Source organism: Pantherophis guttatus, chromosome 5 (genome assembly GCF_059756535.1).
Source record: "Pantherophis guttatus breed Tessera chromosome 5, ASM5975653v1, whole genome shotgun sequence".
Taxonomy (NCBI): domain Eukaryota; kingdom Metazoa; phylum Chordata; class Lepidosauria; order Squamata; family Colubridae; genus Pantherophis; species Pantherophis guttatus.
The window spans coordinates 86,751,908-86,770,752 of record NC_142067.1 but is presented as its reverse complement, the minus strand read 5'-3'; the positions used below and the strand labels follow the sequence as shown (position 1 = coordinate 86,770,752).

General features: G+C 38.9%; 1 protein-coding gene across 2 annotated transcripts in view; it reads left to right on the top strand.

Moving 5' to 3' along the window:
• The window catches only part of LOC117676230 (Cl-/H+ antiporter 4), a 39,613-nt gene extending 32,330 nt beyond the window's left edge, over positions 1–7,283 (top strand). For both annotated transcript variants that reach the window (XM_034435592.3, XM_034435602.3), the window contains one exon: positions 4,865–7,283. In XM_034435592.3, the coding sequence (XP_034291483.1) occupies positions 4,865–4,955 (91 nt within the window). In that variant the 3' untranslated portion in view covers positions 4,956–7,283. The remainder of the gene's footprint in view (positions 1–4,864) is intronic.
• The last annotated feature ends 11,562 nt before the right edge of the window (positions 7,284–18,845 follow it).

Below are 18,845 nucleotides of genomic sequence, written 5' to 3'. Positions count from 1 at the left end.
GTAATGTTAGACCAGGAAAACAAGTTGGGTTGGATTACAAGGGATTCATGTTTGAGTTTATAAAAAAATAACAACGCAATTTTTGAAAAATAAGTTAAAACTAAACTGAAGTAAAAGAAGGGTGCATTTGAAACACCTTCATAATTTTTCAGTAACAATATTAAAACAAGAACTTAAAGAAAAGATGCCATTGAAATAAAATAATGAATTCCCAAATTTGTTAGCTATTAATGCTTTATATAATTCATTTAGCTAGCAAAGTCTTACCCTCTAGCTCAGAGCAATATATCTTATTTTTGCTCTTTTGACAGAGCAGAATTTATAATACATGTATGTAATTAAGCTTCATATTTAGGTCAAACTACTGCTAAATATGTATTATTTTTAATCTAAGAAAAAAAACCCTGCTGCTAGGGAGAAATGCCAGCCAAATATAATTGTTAGCAAAAGTTTTGCTAACATTTTAGCTTTTATCCAGACTAAATGTGCCTCAAATACCGATGGAAATCCCTGCCTCAATGACACATTAAAGGAATTAACTAATGGAAGTTTATTTTTTTACAAACTGAAAGTTTTAAAGTTTATAAAGGATTTATAAGCCTATAAGAGGTAAGGAATGAAAAATATAAGAGGCAGAAGCTAAATCGAATGAAACAGAGCCTTGAATATAGAATATACAGTACGTCCCTCAAAAGCTCAAACATTCTGGAGCAATGAGAGAAAGCAAGTTGCAGTGCTGGAAAGTGAAGGCCTTCTGAAGCTATAAAGAACATTTGCAAAGCTAGAGGGATATTTAGGCAGGATCAGTGGTGAAATGTAAAATTTGTTTCTACCGATTCTGTAGATGTGGCTTGGGGGGGTGGGGTGTAATGTGATTGGGTGGGCGTGGCCACCTTTTTTTTTTTTTACTTTTAAAAGCATTTTTTTCTACAACCTTAAGAGGTTGCAGAAAACAATGCTTATAGAAGCCTCTCATGATCAGGCAACTCAGCTGGGATCGCAAGAGGCTTTTAAAGGCATTTTTTTTTCTGCAACCACTTCGGCCGTGAGATCATCAGAGGCTTTTTTTTTTTACTTTTAAAAGCATTTTTTTGGCCAAAGAGGTTGTAGAAAAAATGCTTTTAAAAGTAAAAAAAAAAGCCTCTGATGCAGGGGTGAAATGTAAAATCTGTTACTACCGGTTCTGTGGGCATGGCTTGGTGGTGGTGGGGTAATGTGACTGGGTGGGCATGGCCAACTTTTTTTTTTTTAAATCAGGAACTCAGCTGGGATCGTCAGAGAGGCTCTTTTAAAAATATCTCTCTGCCGATCAGGCAACTCAGCTGGGAGTTGCCAGAGACTTTTCAAAGCATTTTTTTAACCACCTCTTCGGCCATGAGGTTGCAGAAAAAAATGCTTTGAAAGGCCTCTGATGATCCCAGCTGAGCCGCGTGATCATCAGAGGCTTTTTTTTTTACTTTTAAAAGCATTTTTTAATTGGAAGAGGTTGTAGAAAAAATGCTTTTAAAAGTAAAAAAAAAAAGCCTCTGATGATCGTGTGGCTCAGCTAGGCATGGTGGGGGAGGGGGGCGCAGGGATTTTTGCTACCGGTTCTCCGAACCACCGACTGCCATTGCTACCGGATCGGGCAATCCGGTCTGAACTGGGAGCATTTCATCCCTGCTCTGATGATCTCACAGCTCAGCTGGGCATGGGAGTGGGGCAGGGATTTTTGCTACCGGTTTTCCGAACCACCCGCCGCCATTGCTACCAGATTGGGGGATCCGGTCGGAACCAGGAGCATTTCACCCCTGGGCAGGATATATAAGAAATATCATCTAATAAACATTTTAGAAATGATCTAGCAATTATTCTATTGGTCTCTAGCCGTCCATATTCCTAAGCCTTGGCTAATGAATGCTTCAGGAGTTATCTAATACACATCCTATTTGCTCCAGGCCATCCCTATTCCTAACTTCTAGCTGAGGTTTGCAAGATGCCTAACTCTTGGTTACTTTTACCATCTTTCTAACCACCCAGAATTGTTACAAGCTTTACACGTGCCTATTCCCTAAATAAGCATTCTTTGTTCTTGCCAGACAGACTCCACAATTACAGGCTTCCTGGTCTCCTTTCAAGTGTATGCCATAACCTTCCTTTGTTTTAGCAGACAGCCCATTGCTATTCTGATAATATGAAAACTAAAATTAATGAAAACTTATTGCCTTTACACTTTGTTGTTGTTAGTTGTGAAGTTGTGTCCGACCCACCGTGACATCATGGACAACGTTCCTCCAGGCCTTCCTATCCTCTATCATCCCCCAGAGTCCATTTAGGCTCATGCCGACTGCTTCAGTGACTCCAACCAGCCACCCCATTCTCTGCTGTCCCCTTCTTCTTTTGCCCTCAATCGTTTCCAGCATTAGGCTCTTCTCCAGGCTCTTCCTTCTCATTAGGTGGCCAAAGTATTTGAGTTTCATCTTCAGGATCTGGCCTTCTAAAGAGCAGTCAGGGTTGATCTCCTCTAGGACTGACCAGTTTGATTGCCTTGCAGTCCAAGGGACTCGCAGGAGTCTTCTCTAGCACCATAGTTCAAAGGCCTCAATTCTTTAGTGCTCAGCCTCCCATATGGTCCAACTTTCACAGCCATACATTGTAAGTGGGAAAACCATAACCTTGACTATACGCACTTTTGTTGGCAGGGGGATGTCTCTGCTTTTTAGTATGCTGTCTAGATTTGCCATGGCTTTCCTCCCCAGGAGCAAGCCTCTTTTAATTTCTTGCCTTTACACTTAGAAGATACTAAATGCCTGAAACATTGTGAATTTGACCCAGACATAGACAGATGTTGCAAACAGAGCAATATCCAAGTGTAGAGAAGACAGGAAGGCTACAGCTAGTGGTCAACTTACAACAGTTCACTTAGTGATTTATGACCATTTTTCACACTTATGACCACTGTAGCATCCCCGTGGTCACGTGATTTACATTCAGCTGCTTGGCAACTGGTTCATATTTATGATGGTTGCAGCATCCCGGGGACACATGATCATTTTTTGCGCTCTTCTGACAAGCAAAATCAATTAACGATTGATTTAACAACTGTCTTATTAATTTAACAATTGCAGTGATTCACTTAACAAATGTTGTGATTCACTTAGCAACATAAATTTTGGGCTCAATTGTGGTCGGAAGTTGAGGATTTACCTGTATTTATTTGCACAACTAGCTTGAGGGGAAAAATTGAGCCATTTGGAGGCAACAAAAGTCAATTTGTTGATCAAACAAACTTTGTTGTTTTTGCCCAATGCTAATCTCAATGGGATTCAATTCATGTAAAATCAGGAAAGCACATGAGTTTACTAAACATGTCATTTTGATAAATTCTTTGTATACTAGGCAGGTTGTTTTTTAAAGCAGGTAAAATATTGGTAAAAAGAAACCATGGTTTTAGATCAATAAGTATTATATGTAACTTATTTTTTTTAAACCTTGGATGTACAGAATCCTGGGTTTTGAAGATAAAAACTAAGTAAAATCTAGTTTTGTGAAAGTAATATCAGATTATGGCTAAAGTTCAAGGTAGAAAGAGGCCTATAATAAATATTTTAAAATACACTATTTAAAGTATTCTTTACTTTCTGTAACGTTTTACTTCAAGATATTGTCTAACAAACTATAATTGCATATATTCAATAAAAATAAATGAGCAAACTCCACAATAATGAAATACTCTTAACCAGACAGATTTTTAAAGGAACCCCGATGTTTCATAACTGCACTAAAATAAATAAATATTTATTTGAAATGATTCCCATATCTTGCAGTATTTAGTACTATGTAAAGGACATAGTGTAATATTTTTAAAATAGAAAAATTATCCAGACATTGCATTGCTCTTATATATCTTTGGGGCTGTGATAATAGCATATCTATCCTCTTTTTCTGTTTTTCCAATCCTTTGAGAAATGAAAAGGAATGAAAAGTTGCCCTTCACCCCTAATTATAGTATATAGTGTTTAAAATAGAATGTTTAAAACAGTAGGGTCAATTATATGAGGCATTGGACTGTTATAATTAGCATTGATTATTCAAAGGGTTTTGTTATCAGGGTAAGTTAGTAAATCTGTATTACATACAGTTAACATTAGCTGGACTATTAATTTTATTTATATATTTTTACCATTGTTTTTCAGTTTTCTTAACAGCTATAGCAACCCCACTCTAAAATAATTAATAAAAACTCATGATAGATGGAATGAACAGATATTTGAGAGCTTCCACCCTTTTGCATAGTAGCATGCCTGCAAAAGAAGGGGGAGAGCATATAATTCAGTAGTTTTGCAGGAAGCTTTCTTTAAATGTGATGCATTGGCATTCAGGTCATAGTTCAGGAGCCTCCGCCTTCAAGGTTTTTGCAATACTTTGATGTATCGGTCTTTTTATGCCCTGCACTGAGTTTCTTCTGCTTTGGCCTGGAGGATCCCAACAGTTTCTGCAAATGTTTTCAGAGAGATGATGTCAAGTTGGACAAGTTTGAGCCTGCTCAAGAAACAGCCTTAACTAAGTGCACTGAAGAATGCAGCTGGATAGAATATGGCGTCTTTATCTCTTTGCCAAAGGCTGAGAAAAATATAATGAAAGCTCTGTATTCATAAAAGCAAATTCATTGTGATGATTTTTTTTCAGTTTGTAAATGTAAATCATTCTTTTTTTAAAAAAAAAAAAATCCAGTTTCTTGGTTTTTAAAGAAGGGAGGAGCAGGGTGTCTTTTTGAAACTGATTGTTTTGTGTTTAAGTTTTGCCTGCAGCAGAATTTGAAAAATGAACAAGACAGGTTAATGATTAATCACAATTTTGTTTCTTTCCTTCCCTTCTTCTCTAGGAGGCTCCTGGGCATTATCACCAAAAAGGACGTGTTAAGGCATATGGCTCAAATGGCAAATCAAGATCCTGAATCCATCATGTTTAATTAGGCTGTTCCCAGCAGAGAGGCCCAAATCTTAAAGAAAAGATTCCTACTGAACTGATTGAAAGGAGTTTGAATAAGCTCTTCATTTTTTGTTAAAATAAAATTTAAATCAGTAGAACTTTGTTAAGGGTAAAACCCAGGGAAAATTATAGCAAATTGAATATCTGAGTTATGTTGGTAAAGGTATTTGAAAATTCCATTCAGCTATGGGCTATTTTTCCTGGGAACATGTTTCTCTTGTGATAAATACAGTTCTTACCATGGCACATTTTTTGCCTTGTCCTGCCTACCATATCCCATTAATATAAATGCATTTTCCTCATGATTTGATGAGGACAGAAAAATCATCTTTACAAAAATTTGGGAGCAAAGAGAAGCCATATCATCTTGATAAAAGATATTAAAAACAGCAAGCATATGTATGCCTACAATATAATCAAGAATGCAAAATGTTTTCATTGCACATGCCCTATTTCATATTTCTTAAATTTTATTTGGGTTCCCAAATTAAGTTATTTTCTAAAGTTGCATACTTTTGTGAAGAATGTTCTTGCTTTTACTATTTTTGCAGAAGTTCATAGATATCGTAGAAGTAAAAGGTACTTCACTTAACTTTTAGTGCTATTGTTTCGTCTGAGTTATTCTGTTCACTTGTAATAGGATGAAATAATCTGCAAATTCTTTCTTTTTTTTATGATGAAATTTTCTTTTTACCGTGTTCCCATACATGAGCATGATGTCAGGTAGAGCACATAGGTTATATATTTTACAGGGTAACTGACATTAAATTGCAATTCTGGCCACAAATGTTTGTTAAAAAGTATTTTAAACAATAAGCTTCAGTATTCATAGACAAAAAAAAGAGAGAGAGAGATTGTTGTTTTTTCCCTAGAGAAAAAAAACCCATATTAACACTCAGGGTTTTTTTTAAATGTATTCATTCTTTGTGGAATTATTGTATATTTATTTTATGTCACAAATAGATTTTACAGTATGAAATATTTTATAAACCATCTTAGAATCAGTTTAACTAATTTTTATAGTTAAAAAGGTATAAATGAGTTTGAAGTTTGGACATGAATATGATAAATAAAATATCTGCTATAGATAATCTTCATATTACATGTCTCAGGCATATGATTTTTAGGATAGTCATTTATTACTGGTTCCTGGAAGAAATATGTTTAAATGGGCTCCAGGAAACATTAAGATGGTTTCCCAGCTTGTCATCCCACTAATATTACCACATGTTCTATATTATGTGGTTTGTTGATAAATTTATTGACTGATGTATACATGAAACCTACTTCCTGTGTGAGCATGTTCAATATTTTGCCAAAAGATTACCCAATTGAAGAACCCATGGTTTTTAATGCCTGGAAAAAAAAGATTTGGTTTTAAGCTGCATGGTATTGGTTTTAAGATTCATCAATATATCAGTGTCTGGACACATGAAACAAAGTGTATTCAGCTGATTGTCACCCAATTTTAGAGACTGGGAATAACAATAATTCTAATAATTGACAGGATTTTTTTTCAGAATTGATAAAGGAGACTTACATTTATAGAAGAACACCAGAGAATATCTATTGCATTTCATTAAAAATGTGGTTTTCTACTTCTTCAAATGACAGAAAATAATAGAATAATAACATTAGGAAAATAATAAAATTTATCCAACTTTCCAAAAGTTATTAACCATCCCTACCTTTTAATACAAAGAAATGGTTCTTCTGTGAGAACGTGTGTGAATTTGAGTGTGTGCTTGGAGACAAAAACTAGCATTATGTGGGTCTGCATAACCAAGCCACAATGGAACCATTTTTAGAAACTGTTTTTAAATTCTTTTCTCCTTGACATCCAAATATAGTTTTTATATATTTAACAAATTAATCTGTACAACACATGGAACAGAGTGGAAATATGGGAGATTGAGCTGATAAATATTACATTTTGAAAGGTATTCAGAGTGAAGTTCAATGCAACAATCAACATGGTTCTTATATGCAAAAAGAGTACGATAGTTTCCAACATACAAATAAATATGGAAAATATGTTAGATATTTTAGTTATATACATTCTTATGTTAAACTATTAGCCTATAACTTATGAGCAACTCATGGCTTTTTTTGTTTGATATATGCTGAAAAATTATCAAAAGCAATTATCTTTCTGTTTCATGTTATTTCCGAAGAAGAAAAGCCCAGCTTGATAAAATATATTCTGAATTCCAACCATGAATAATAGATTTGTCGAAATTTCTTATTTCTCATTTTTATGTGTTGAACTTACATATATTCACTAAATGAATAAAAAGGTTTTGGTAAATGAACATCATCAGAAAAACTGTACTTCATGTAGCTCTATCCTGATTTAATATACCTTAACTGTCAAAACTGCTCTGTTTTATTAAAATGTAAATTTTAAAGTAGGTTAAACATTACAGTAAAATTGCAAATCCCACAATTTGTGTATTACATAAGATACAAACCAGAAGAAACAAAAATACGAAGATCTTTTGAGTTCCTTGTATTTGACAATTCAGTTTGAATTGAAATCTAAATTTCATACTTACTACCTTCCAGAGTATATCTTAATGCAGAATTTGTGTTTTAACTTTTGAAAAATATAGACCCCTATTATTCTTGTCCAGATGTATGGCAGGAAGATGAAAGTTCAAAACATTTGAATGCCATCAGTTTGGCAATGGCTATTCTGTTACACTGTTGCACTGTCGTTACATATGTGGGGAAGGAGGAAAATTACATTTGGGATACAGTGTGTGTTTAAACAGGAAGAAATTCACTGTTTTAAAATTGTATTAGGAAGCAGATTTCATTTTCTATCTTTGCATTAGTATCACTTTCTGTGCAACTTTAGTCTGGATATTTAAATCGAAATGAGTATGTTAGTAATTGAAATGTGCAAAACTCTTCAGTTTTGTCCTTTAGATTCAGAATAAGCAATAGCTAGTATAAATTCAAAATTTACATTATAAATTACATTTTTGGCAGAGCCATGGTGGTGCGGTAATTGGAATGCAGTATTGCATACTAACTTTGCCGACTGCCAGGAGTTTGATCCTGACTAGCTCAAGGTTGACTTAGCCTTCCAACCTTCCGAGGTTGGTAAAATGAGGACCCTCATAGTTGGGGACTGCCAGACTGGCTCCAGCTACTCTCTAGGAAAGAAGAAGCCTTGACTCCATAAGTTTTAGAGAAAAGGTACTTTTACTAAAGATGCAGCATAGATGAGGGAAAACTCTGAGGAAAAACCATGTGAAAATCGTATATTGAAAGCAATCCCCATGTCCCAAACCATCCCCCAGGGTGAGCAGTCTAATCAGGTCTTGTTCCAATGTTTTGGGAACTTGGTGCCTCAGGCACTGTTGTAAATTCCTTTCCCATGACTGGCAGCCCTGAAGCTCGGCAGATGGCTCGCTTTAGCACGTCTGGTTCCTGTTAGTGTTCCTACTCCCCAATTTTCCATAACATTCTTTCACACCTCCAGCATGCTTCCCATCCCAGATGCTCCCTCCCCACTGGTTATGGCAATTGCTAGCAAGCTTCAAAGAAAGCAAAGATGAGCAGCTAACCTTTGGGGACCCTTCGCAAAACATTTGTCCTAAAAGAGAAAAGAAAAGAAAATTTTAAGTATTCAGTTGAGGTCTGACATTTTAGGTTTGTTGGGATATTTCTTGTGGAAAGGAGTTTGTCAGCTCAAACATGGTGTCTATCAACCCATTTGGATTGGGAAGCAGGGAAATGTTTCCATGCAATCAAGTACTGGATCTTGCCCTTCTGTTTTCGAGACTCCAAAATTTCTTTCACCTCAAAATATTGTTCCCTTTCTATGAAAATAGGAAGGGGTGGTGTGGGAGAAGGTGGCTGAAGGGGAGAGGTTACTTTTGGTTTCAGCAGGCTACAATGAAATATGGGGTTAATTCTTTTCAGATTTTTGGGCAATTGTAATTGTAATTGTAATTGTAATTGTAATTGAGTCGATAATTTTGTTAATTCAGAAGGGACCAATGTATTTAGGGCCAAGTTTTTTTGATTGTTGGATACACTATATATACTTTGTGGAGAGGTATAATCTGTCTCTCACTTTAAATTCTTTTGGTTCGGCACATTTTTTATCATCCTGCTGTTTGTAGGCTTCTCACGCTTCCTTGAGCGCTTTGACCGCTATTGGAAATGTATTTTGTAGTTCTTGTATCCATTCTTGTAATGAAGGTTTCTGGGGTTTGTCCAAAGATAGTTCTGGGATTGCTACAAAGTCCTGACCTGAAGCTACCTTGAAGGAAGTAAACCAGTGCTATGCACTGAATTATTATATGCCACTTCTGCAAACAGTAAAAGATCAGTCCAATTATCCTGTTGATAATTAATGTAGCATCTGAGGTATTGTTCCAGTACTGAGTTGGCTCATTTGCATCCCCCATTCTTTTGGGGGTGGTGGGAGGAGCCTAAGCCTTTGGTGGTCCCCATGAGTTTTAAAAAATCATGCCAAAATACTTGAGCTTTTTAAATGCCTCTTGGCATTCCATACTCCACTTTAAGGGTTGGCTAGGCTTGGGTTTTCCTTCCTCTTTTCTTTTCAGAAGGTTTGTAAATGGCAGGGTGATTTGGGCAAAAGCGGGAAAATAAAGTGTCGGTAGAAATTTGTGAACCAGAAGAAACTTTGGAGTTGCCACCTCATGTGAGGGGGCCCATTCCAAGATTGCCCTGACTTTTTCTGGATCGATTTCCACACCTCCTGCAAGATTCGGTATCCCAAATATTCAACTTTGTCTTTATGGAACTCACACTTTGAAAGTTTAGCATACATTTCGGTTGCCTGCAATTTTTTAAACATAGTTCATATGAGCTTAATATGCTCGTCCTTTATTTTAGAGTAGATCAGGATGTCATCTAAATATACCAACACCCCTTTGTATAAATATTCATGCAGGACTTCATTTATTAGCTGCATGAACATGGCAGGGGCTCCTTGCAATTTAAACAGTAACACCTGGCATTGGAAATATACCAGGGGGCAGTTGAAAACCATTTTCTACTCATCCCCCTCCTTAATTCTGACTCTATTATACGCTTTGCATAAGTCCAGTTTAGTAAAAATCTTCCCCTTGGCTAAGTGGGCTAGCATGTCCTTCATGAGTGGTAGGAGGTATACATTCTCCAGACAGACCACGTTGAGCCCATGGTACTCCATGCACAAATGGAGAGAGCCATCTTTCTTTTCCCGGAATAGGACTGTTGCAGCTACCCGGGGTGTGGCCAACTGGATGAAACTGCATTGCAGGTTTTTAATCTATGAATGCATGGAGCCCTTCCAGCTCTTTGGGGGAGTCATGGAATACAGCTTGGGTTTTGGCAGTGTAGCCCTGGGGAGGATCTTGGTGCAATTGGGCAACTGGTGTGGTGTTGGACCTTTCTAACTAAAATGTCATTTAGGTCCCAATATTTCCTGAGGATTTTCAGATCCTGCCTTGGTTGATTTTGTGCTACTGTGGCTAATTCCAACATATCCTGAGTAGGTTTGCTGCTAATCTTCCAGAGAGAAGTCTCACCTTTCTCAGGTCCTGTCCCCCCCGCCCAAATTTTTAATAGTCCCTTTCACCAATTCATGTAGGGATTCCATTTTTGGAGCATTGCTAGCCCCAGCAAGAGAGGTCTCTATATCCCCAGAACCTTAATAAAACTCAGGGTCTCCCGGTGACTGCTCATCCTTATCTCCACTGGTTCTGTTATAGAGTGATCCAGGGCTCCCCCAGCCATAGTCCCATCTAGCTGGCAAAATGCCTTAACTGTTGGAGTCTGAGTCCTAATTTTTCCACCACCTCAGGGCTTACCATGCATCTTTGTCCAAATTTGTCCAAAATGCGCATGTCCAAGATGGCGGTGCCCGCTGGGATCGCGATCTGACGGCGGGGCACCGACCTACCTTTTGGGTCTTTTGGGGGTCGTTTCGAAGACCCATGACCCCAGGACCGGTTAGGGGAGCTCCCTGCCAGTACGGAGAGGGTTTTCTTTTCCCTCCATGACTGAGCAGAGAGGAAAAAGCGATGTTGGGAGCGGCGGGCTGCTCAGCTGGGTGATGGCAGCGTTTTCCACAGCCGGAGGCCATCTGAATGTCGGAGCGGCGTTGCGCCAGGGGCACCCACCGCGCCTGAGATTCCAAGCCCGGGGGGTTGCCCGAAGAGTTGTAAGACATGTCGGGCACCCCCGAAGACCTCTGGGACGCCGCCAGGCTCTTATTGTGGTGCTGGTGATGATGGCATGGTGGTGGCGGCGATGGCGGTGGCAGCTGTCTGGCGGTCAGAGGGCGCTGGCGACCCCCCCCTTGGAGTTGGAGTTGGGGGGGCAACAAAACAACAAGACCGGGAGACCTGCAACCACGGTTGGGACTAGGACCTGGTGTGATATCTTTTCCCAGGCCTTGGGAGGCCTCAAATTGTGGCTGTGCGGGGGCTGGGGGCTTGAGACAACTGCCCCATTTCTGCCCTATTTCTTTTTCCTCCAGCATTCCCCTTTTAGGACTGGGCCCACCTGGACCAGCTGTTAGCCTGTGGCACTCACATGTCGCTATGTTTATTGTCATCTGAACCCCCCTGACTGTGGAGAGGGCTATTTCCATCTGAATTGAAGGTTGATACATGGCTGCATCCCGTCGGCTGAGTGGGCTGGACATCAGTTCAACCACCGTGAGAGGGTGGCCTGGTGTTGGGGCCCCTGGGGGCTGAACCGGGATGATTTCCCATATTTATGCACTTTGTCAGCGGAGGGGACTTGACCATCGGACCAACCGCCATGAGAGGGCGGTTTTTGGACCTGATCCCTGGATGCTATTTGTCTGCATCGGTTTCATCGCTGCCATCTCACCACAAGAGGGGGCTGACCAGCTGACCTAACCACCGTGAGAGGGTGGTTGGATCTATCCCCCCCCCTTGGATTGTGGTCGTCTTGGAACTGGACTTTGTCCTCTGTTGTGAGGGGACAGTGAACTTGGTCCTGTGAACATGTCTTCGAGACCCCCCATTTATTTGTCTTCTCCCCTGGTCCTTTTCTAGGGACCCTCAGGATATGGTCGTGTTTACCCGTTATGGTCAAGATGTACTCAGTAGCAGAGCTTCTTGGTCTGCGAGACTCCCCCCTCTCACAGGCTTGGCCCTCCACTCTATCGAGGGCCTACCTAGCCTAAAGGGTTTTTAATGGGATTTTTAAAATTTTATAGACTTGGGGTTTTAAAATGGGAGGCCGATTGATTTAATCTTTTTTTATTATCTTAACTTTTGTATTGTATGTATTTTAATTTTGGCTGTTCACTGCCCTAAGTCCCCTTGGGAGAAGGGCGGTATATAATTAAATTAATAATAATAATAATAATAATAATAATCTGGTGCAGCCTGAGTCCAGTAAGGCCAATACCTTCCCTGGATGCCTGACGATGGCACATTCATCTCTATTGGGATGGTGATAGGGATCACAGGGCAATTTACCAGGGGATCATTGTCAGAGTTGGTGTTGTTCCTCTCTGGGGTGGTTGGAATTTCCCACCCCCTGCAGCTAGGAGGGCTGCAACTTCCTCTATGACTTCAACTTCCTCTAATGCCATTTTACAGGGATTTGGGATGTCTTTTCCCACTTTTTTTCCACTGTTGTCATTGGTCTTTGGGGTCATTTTGTTGATTTGGCAGTCAGCAGCTTGACCTGCTGGATGCTTCCCACACTTGAAGCATCCAGCAGTTCAGCATTTGGGGCTGAGTTCACATCTGGGTGTTTTCAGGACCAGGGATGGATTCTACTTACCTTTACTACTGGTTCGCAATGGGGCCACACTTTGTTGGAAGAAATCTTCGAACAGCCTTTTGTTTTTCCCACCTAAAGAGGTTAATCCTGTCAGGAAGGCAGGAAGGAGACCTTCTAGTGTGCCTCTGTGTGTTGCTTCTAGCCTAATCCTATTTATCTTTATTGCTCTGCTTAAGTGTTTTCAGAAACTGTCTCTTTGGTTAAGCCTTCTTACATTGTAACAGTTGTTAATGGTTCTTGGCAGTACGCCCAGACTTTCTATAGCCTAAGCAGCTTCTCTGGAGTTTTTTTTCCTTTGCTGGTACTTTTATTCCAGGGCTTGACTTTTTTAAAGGGGAAGGGTTGTTTTAAGCTTTTTACACTGCTTTAGTGTTTCTGGGACTGTCTTTTAGGGTGTACTTCCAACATGGCTGAATCCCCCCACCCTCCAGCCACTCCTTGCCTCCTCCGTCCCCAAATAAGGGTGGGAGGAGGCGATTGCAGGCCTCTTTCTTCCCTGGCTCCATAATCCTCTCTAAACGGAGTGCTCTGGCTAGTCTTTGACTTCTTTGTTTGTTTGTTACAAAAAAAGAGGGGGCTTTCGGAAGTTTCCCACCCCCACTGATGGAAAAGCAATGAGGTAATTTTTTTGGGACCACCACTGCTTGCCTGATCAAGTTAAGCAATGCTGCCTAGAAAAATTTTTTTTTTCAAGCTGCGTCTTTCCCTCTTCCCTCCAACACAATCTTTCCTTAACTCTGGATGATTTCCTTAGGATATTTGTGAGGTGAGTGAGACCAGCTGGTATCTTTAAGTGGTGCAAATGGATCTAAGGATTGCTTCTCCTGGGTGGAAAAGGGTGCTTTTTCAATTCACTGAGCACAGGAGTCTCTTGTCTATGGGGATTCTTCAGTCATCCTTGGGTCATGGTTGTCCCAAAGGTGCTTTTTTTCAAGAGGCAACTGGACTTCCTTGGTTTCCAGAAAGTCCAGTTGCTATCAACTTGCGAAGCATTCCTGACCTGCTCTCGAGTTGCCATAGGCAGGGAGATGGGGAACGCAGCCTCGCAGCTACAGTGAGGAAATTGCACTTCAGTCAAAACAAAAGCACATTCCAGCCATCTTCACATCAAGGCCATCTCCACGGAGACCCACAGAAAGTCATGATTTAATTAGGGCATCGGTTGGAACCTTGACAGTTGCCTCTTGAAAAAGCACCTTTGGGATAGGAGTCTCTTGCATTGCTTTGGAATGGTCAAGGCACATGATTGCTCAATGATAGTAAGATTTTTTTTAAAAAAAGGAGGTAGGGGTGTGGATCCTCCAGTTCATTTTAGTTTTCTCCCATGATAATAAGACTTAGTAACATGGCACCAAGCTTGAAGTTTATTTAGATATCTGTGGCATGTACTAATGTTATTGTGACCCTGAGAAGCTTGGGAGGGCAGAGATTTGAACCTGGGTCCCCTATATACTTTGTTAATTTGTCTCTTTAGCTCGGCATTTTGTAGCCCAAATATGTCCACCCACTTTCTGGAGAGCTTAAATGACCTCTCTGCTAAAGGGTTTCACTTTATGAGCAAGAGTTGGCTGCTGATAGTTATCATTGCATTTTAACTATTTTAATTCCTCAAGGTGCTCTGGCACCCTGCCTGATTTGTAACTCTGGGTTGCAGGTATTGCTTATGAAAAGGAAGGTATTCACAGAAAGGTTTAGGTTTCCATGATGTCTGTGACTGTCATTGATTTTCAGTGTGTTTTCCCCCATTTCTAATCTAATGATTGGTATTTAGGGCAGCTTTTTGCAAGCAAAGAAGCTATTTGTATTTTTCTACAGGTAATTCTTGACTTACAACAGTTCATTTAGTGACCATTCAAAGTTACAATGGTAATGAAAAAACTGACTTATGACCATTTTCACACTTACGACCATTGCAGCATCCCCACAGTCACGTGATAAAAATTCAGATAGTTGACAACTGTCTCACATTTACGATGGCTGTAGTCTCCCAGGATCATGTGATCCCTTTTTGCAACCTTCTGACAAGCAAAGTCAATAGGGAGGCCAGATTCACTTAACAGCCATGTTACTAACTTAATCACCACAGTGATTCACTTAACCAATGTGGCAAGAAAAGTTGTGAAATGAGGCAAAATTCATTTAATAAATTTCTCACTTAGCAACATAAATTTTGGGCTCAATTATGGTCATAAGTTGAGGAGAGACCAGGCGTGACAAGGAGTGGCTGGGAGGGGAACAGAGGGCTGAGGCAGGGCTGGGTATGGTGAGGAAAGGCTAGGTGAGGCGAGACATCCCTCGACATGAGTGATGTTGAGTTGGCCATGACCACTCAGTCACATGACCACCCAGACACGCCTACCTAGCCAGTCATTAGGGCAGAGAACTGGTTGTTAAATTATTTGAATCCCACCACTGAGTATATAGATGATAGAATTGAACTTTGAAGGGTGGACATTATTAGGAACTAGAAGGAACTAAAGATTACAATTAAAAGAGAATATCTAAATTTGACTTACTAATACAGAACAGAGAAAAATATTTTAACATTAGTCATATTGAAGGTATTTTTGAACAATTGATACAGAAGTTAATTTTAAGAAAGTCTGCCTCTATAGTTAGACTATGTTTAAAAGATGTAATGGAAGACCAACAGGTTTTACTGGACAAGAGAAATTGATTTGAAAGTGGATTTAAAAATGATAGGCTATAAGAATGATTTGAAAAAAGATGTTAAACTGGACTACAAAATGAAACCAGCTGTTATCTTAATAATTAAAAGGGATATAAAAATAACAAACCAGGAGGATGACCTGGATAATTTTTCTTTATTGCATTTACAAAAGAGGCTTGTTAAAGTTTTAAAGAATTTTGTGAGAAGGGGCAAAGGAAAATGAAAAGAAATTAAGTTTTAGGACATAATTTGAAGGGATTGAAGATCAAGTGTAACAATCTTTCTACTTCTTTCTAGTTTATTGGGCTTTTTAAAAATAATAATCTGTTAAGTGTGCAACAATTGTGGTATAGTAGTTAGATACATATCCCAAGAGATGTTTTTGTGCACAATGCTTGTCAGTTGCCCAAAATAATTAAATTAATAAAAGTTTTATAAAGTATTTTATATATGTTGTTCAGTAAGCCTGTTGAAATCAAAGCAAAGCTTTACAAGTCCAGATAATGAAATTGTTGCTATTCTTGTAATGTAAAGTAAATCCCACTGGCTTCGATCATTGTCAAACAACTGTGCAAAGGATTACAACTTCAGTCATTTCTTTACTATATCTAATCCTACAAAGTATGATTCTGTCAATTGACATGAGACCCAGTGTATTCAGTGTGGCTGTTTACTCCCAAACTAGGGTAGATACCAAACACTATATGGAAATAGGGCTTAGCTTTCTTATCAATCTACAGTTTAATCAACTGTATTGTGATGAGAATGGAGACCTTTTACGATAATGTAAGCTACCAATAGATTTTTTAAAACAATTGTATTACACCAAAGAAAAGTATCTTCTCTGAGAATGTAATTTCTACCCTGTGTCCCCCAAAATAAGACTAAGCCCTGATAATAAGCCCAATCGGGCTTTCGAGTGCATGGCAATAAGGCCAAGCACTTATTTCAGGGTTCAAAAAAAAATATAAGAGAGGGTCTTATTTTGAGGGAAACATGGTAATTTTTTTCAACTTAGATTATTTTATTCACATGTCTGGGCCTTGTAAATGTGATATTTTCCTAGCCTAGCTGGAAGCATCAGCTAATGAAGTGACTTTTTCTGTTCTTAAAGCAGATGCCACATTCAGGTAATTCTTGATTTATGACTTAGTTACTGTCTGAAATTCTGACAGACCCAAGAAAAGGTACTTGTGATCGGAATTCAAAATTCCAATGGTCCATGTAGTCACTTGATCGTATTTTTGGCACGTAGCAGCCAGCCTGCATTTATGACCCTTTACAGCATCCTGCAGTCATGTGACTGCAATTTATGGCCTTTTTTTTTTTAAACAGAAACCAGCTTTTACTTATGGTTTCCAGCAAAAACCACCCATTCTGGACATGGTTTCACTTGAAAAATGCAGCATTTGCTTAACACCCATGAATTTGCTTAATGCCACCACAAAATAAAGTTGTAAAAATTTTCAGTCATGTGATATCCCACTTAATGACCAGCATAATTTACAACCATAATTCCGGCTCAATTATGGTCATAAGTTGAGGACTACCTTTACAGTAATATTTCATAGTGCCAATAATGCAGATTCTCTTTCCTGCTTCTCCATATCAGAAAGTCTTGAAAGAGATAGAAAGCTAATAGTTGCTTTCTCTCAGTGGTGGGATTCAGGCAATTTAACAACTGGTTCTCTGCCCTAATGATTTCTTCCAACAACCAGTTAGAAGCCAAACTGCTCAGAAAGTTAACAACCGGTTCTCCCAAAGTGGTGCGAACTGGCTGAATCCCACCACTGCTTTCTCTGCTTTATTATAACGTATGCCTCAAAAATGCAAAGCATTTCTGCTACATGTTTTGCAGAATTGATTAAAACATGAATTGATAAGCCTTTGTGATGGCTTGCTGGCTATAAATCCTGTTTGTTCATTTTGCAGCTTAGGATATGCATTCATTAAGGATAGATGTTAAACTCTCCACTGTGGCATTTTGTTTGTTCAATATAGTAACATTGAAAGAGCAGCATGAAATTTGTGTATATACTTCAGATTTCAGTGAGCAGCCTGGTAATATCTTCCACTTTCAAATGGACAGAGAAAACTAAAGGAAAATACATTACAGTAATCCTGCTGAGATAAATGTGGGTCACAGACACAAGAAGGTCTTATTTTAAAACAGAACCCTTATTACCCTCATATGTTCATGGAGCCATATAAATGGTAAATAGTAAAATACTGTGCAGTGTCATGTAGTCAAACACTGAGAAAATAAAATTAAAATGAATGGGTTTGTTTGTTTCGCTTGACATCCCATTTCAATCCCCACTTATTTTCGAGACAGCATGAAAAGAAAGACAGTGCAGTGTAGAATTCTGTGCAATTTTCTCAGTTGTATTAAATAAAATCTTTACTATGGTCAAAGCCCAGCATAAGGAGAGTGGAGTGCCAAGTTAAAATACAAAATAATTGTAAAAAGCTAAAATATATATATTTAAAAGGTATATATATAAAAAAAGTCTAAGAAAAATCTAAAAGGAGAGGGAGATGAGTAGAGGGTAGCATAAAAAATAGTATGTGGCAAACTAAATCGATCACAGTACAGAGCAGTACTAGTATGATGAACTAGGTACCCATTAAGGTACCCATTAAGACTAGATTGTGGTGTCTGTTAAGGTGCCCATTAAGACTAGATTGTGGCACAGGTCATGCATGATCTCATGGATTTTAAGTGCAGCTGCCCAGAACATGGCAACATGGCAACATTATATATTGTAGCAGGGTTAGAATGTTAAAGCAGCAAGGAGGTGTAGAATTGTCCTAAGTACTTAGGTATTTATGTAATAATAAATGAAGAGTTTCTGTTGGATTCACTGGCTATAAGGTTGGGGATCTGTCTAGATCCAATTGATGCTCTGTGTCTGCTACATACTGATTAATGGGTGCCTTGGTCTGATCATATTCCATGCTGAATAAAAAAACCCAGAGAGAAGCCCAATTATGAGATTTTAGTTGCCATTGCCTTTTTCCACGTGGACTGAAAATCAGCACTCATAATTAATGAAGCAAGGTAAAGGGGGAAAAGAATAGTTTGAGCCAAAGATAACCCACACTCTAGCCTCTACTTTCATGAGGCCTGTCTTTAGTTTCAAGGTGGCATTAGAGACACATTTTTTGGGACTTGAAATGACAATCTTAAGAAATTTGGATTGAGCAAATTCTTATAGTGCAAAGTTGCAGTGGGGTTAAAGAACTTACACTATTGGCTTGCTCTGAATAGTTTGAGTGCTGCAAGGCATATAGTGGCCACTGCTTTTCTTGAGAAATTTGAGGATGGCAGATGAATTCCTTTATGCGTTTTCAGCAACCTAGTCCTCATGGAGTTTCCTACTGTGCAGAATGAAGGACTATTGCTCAATCT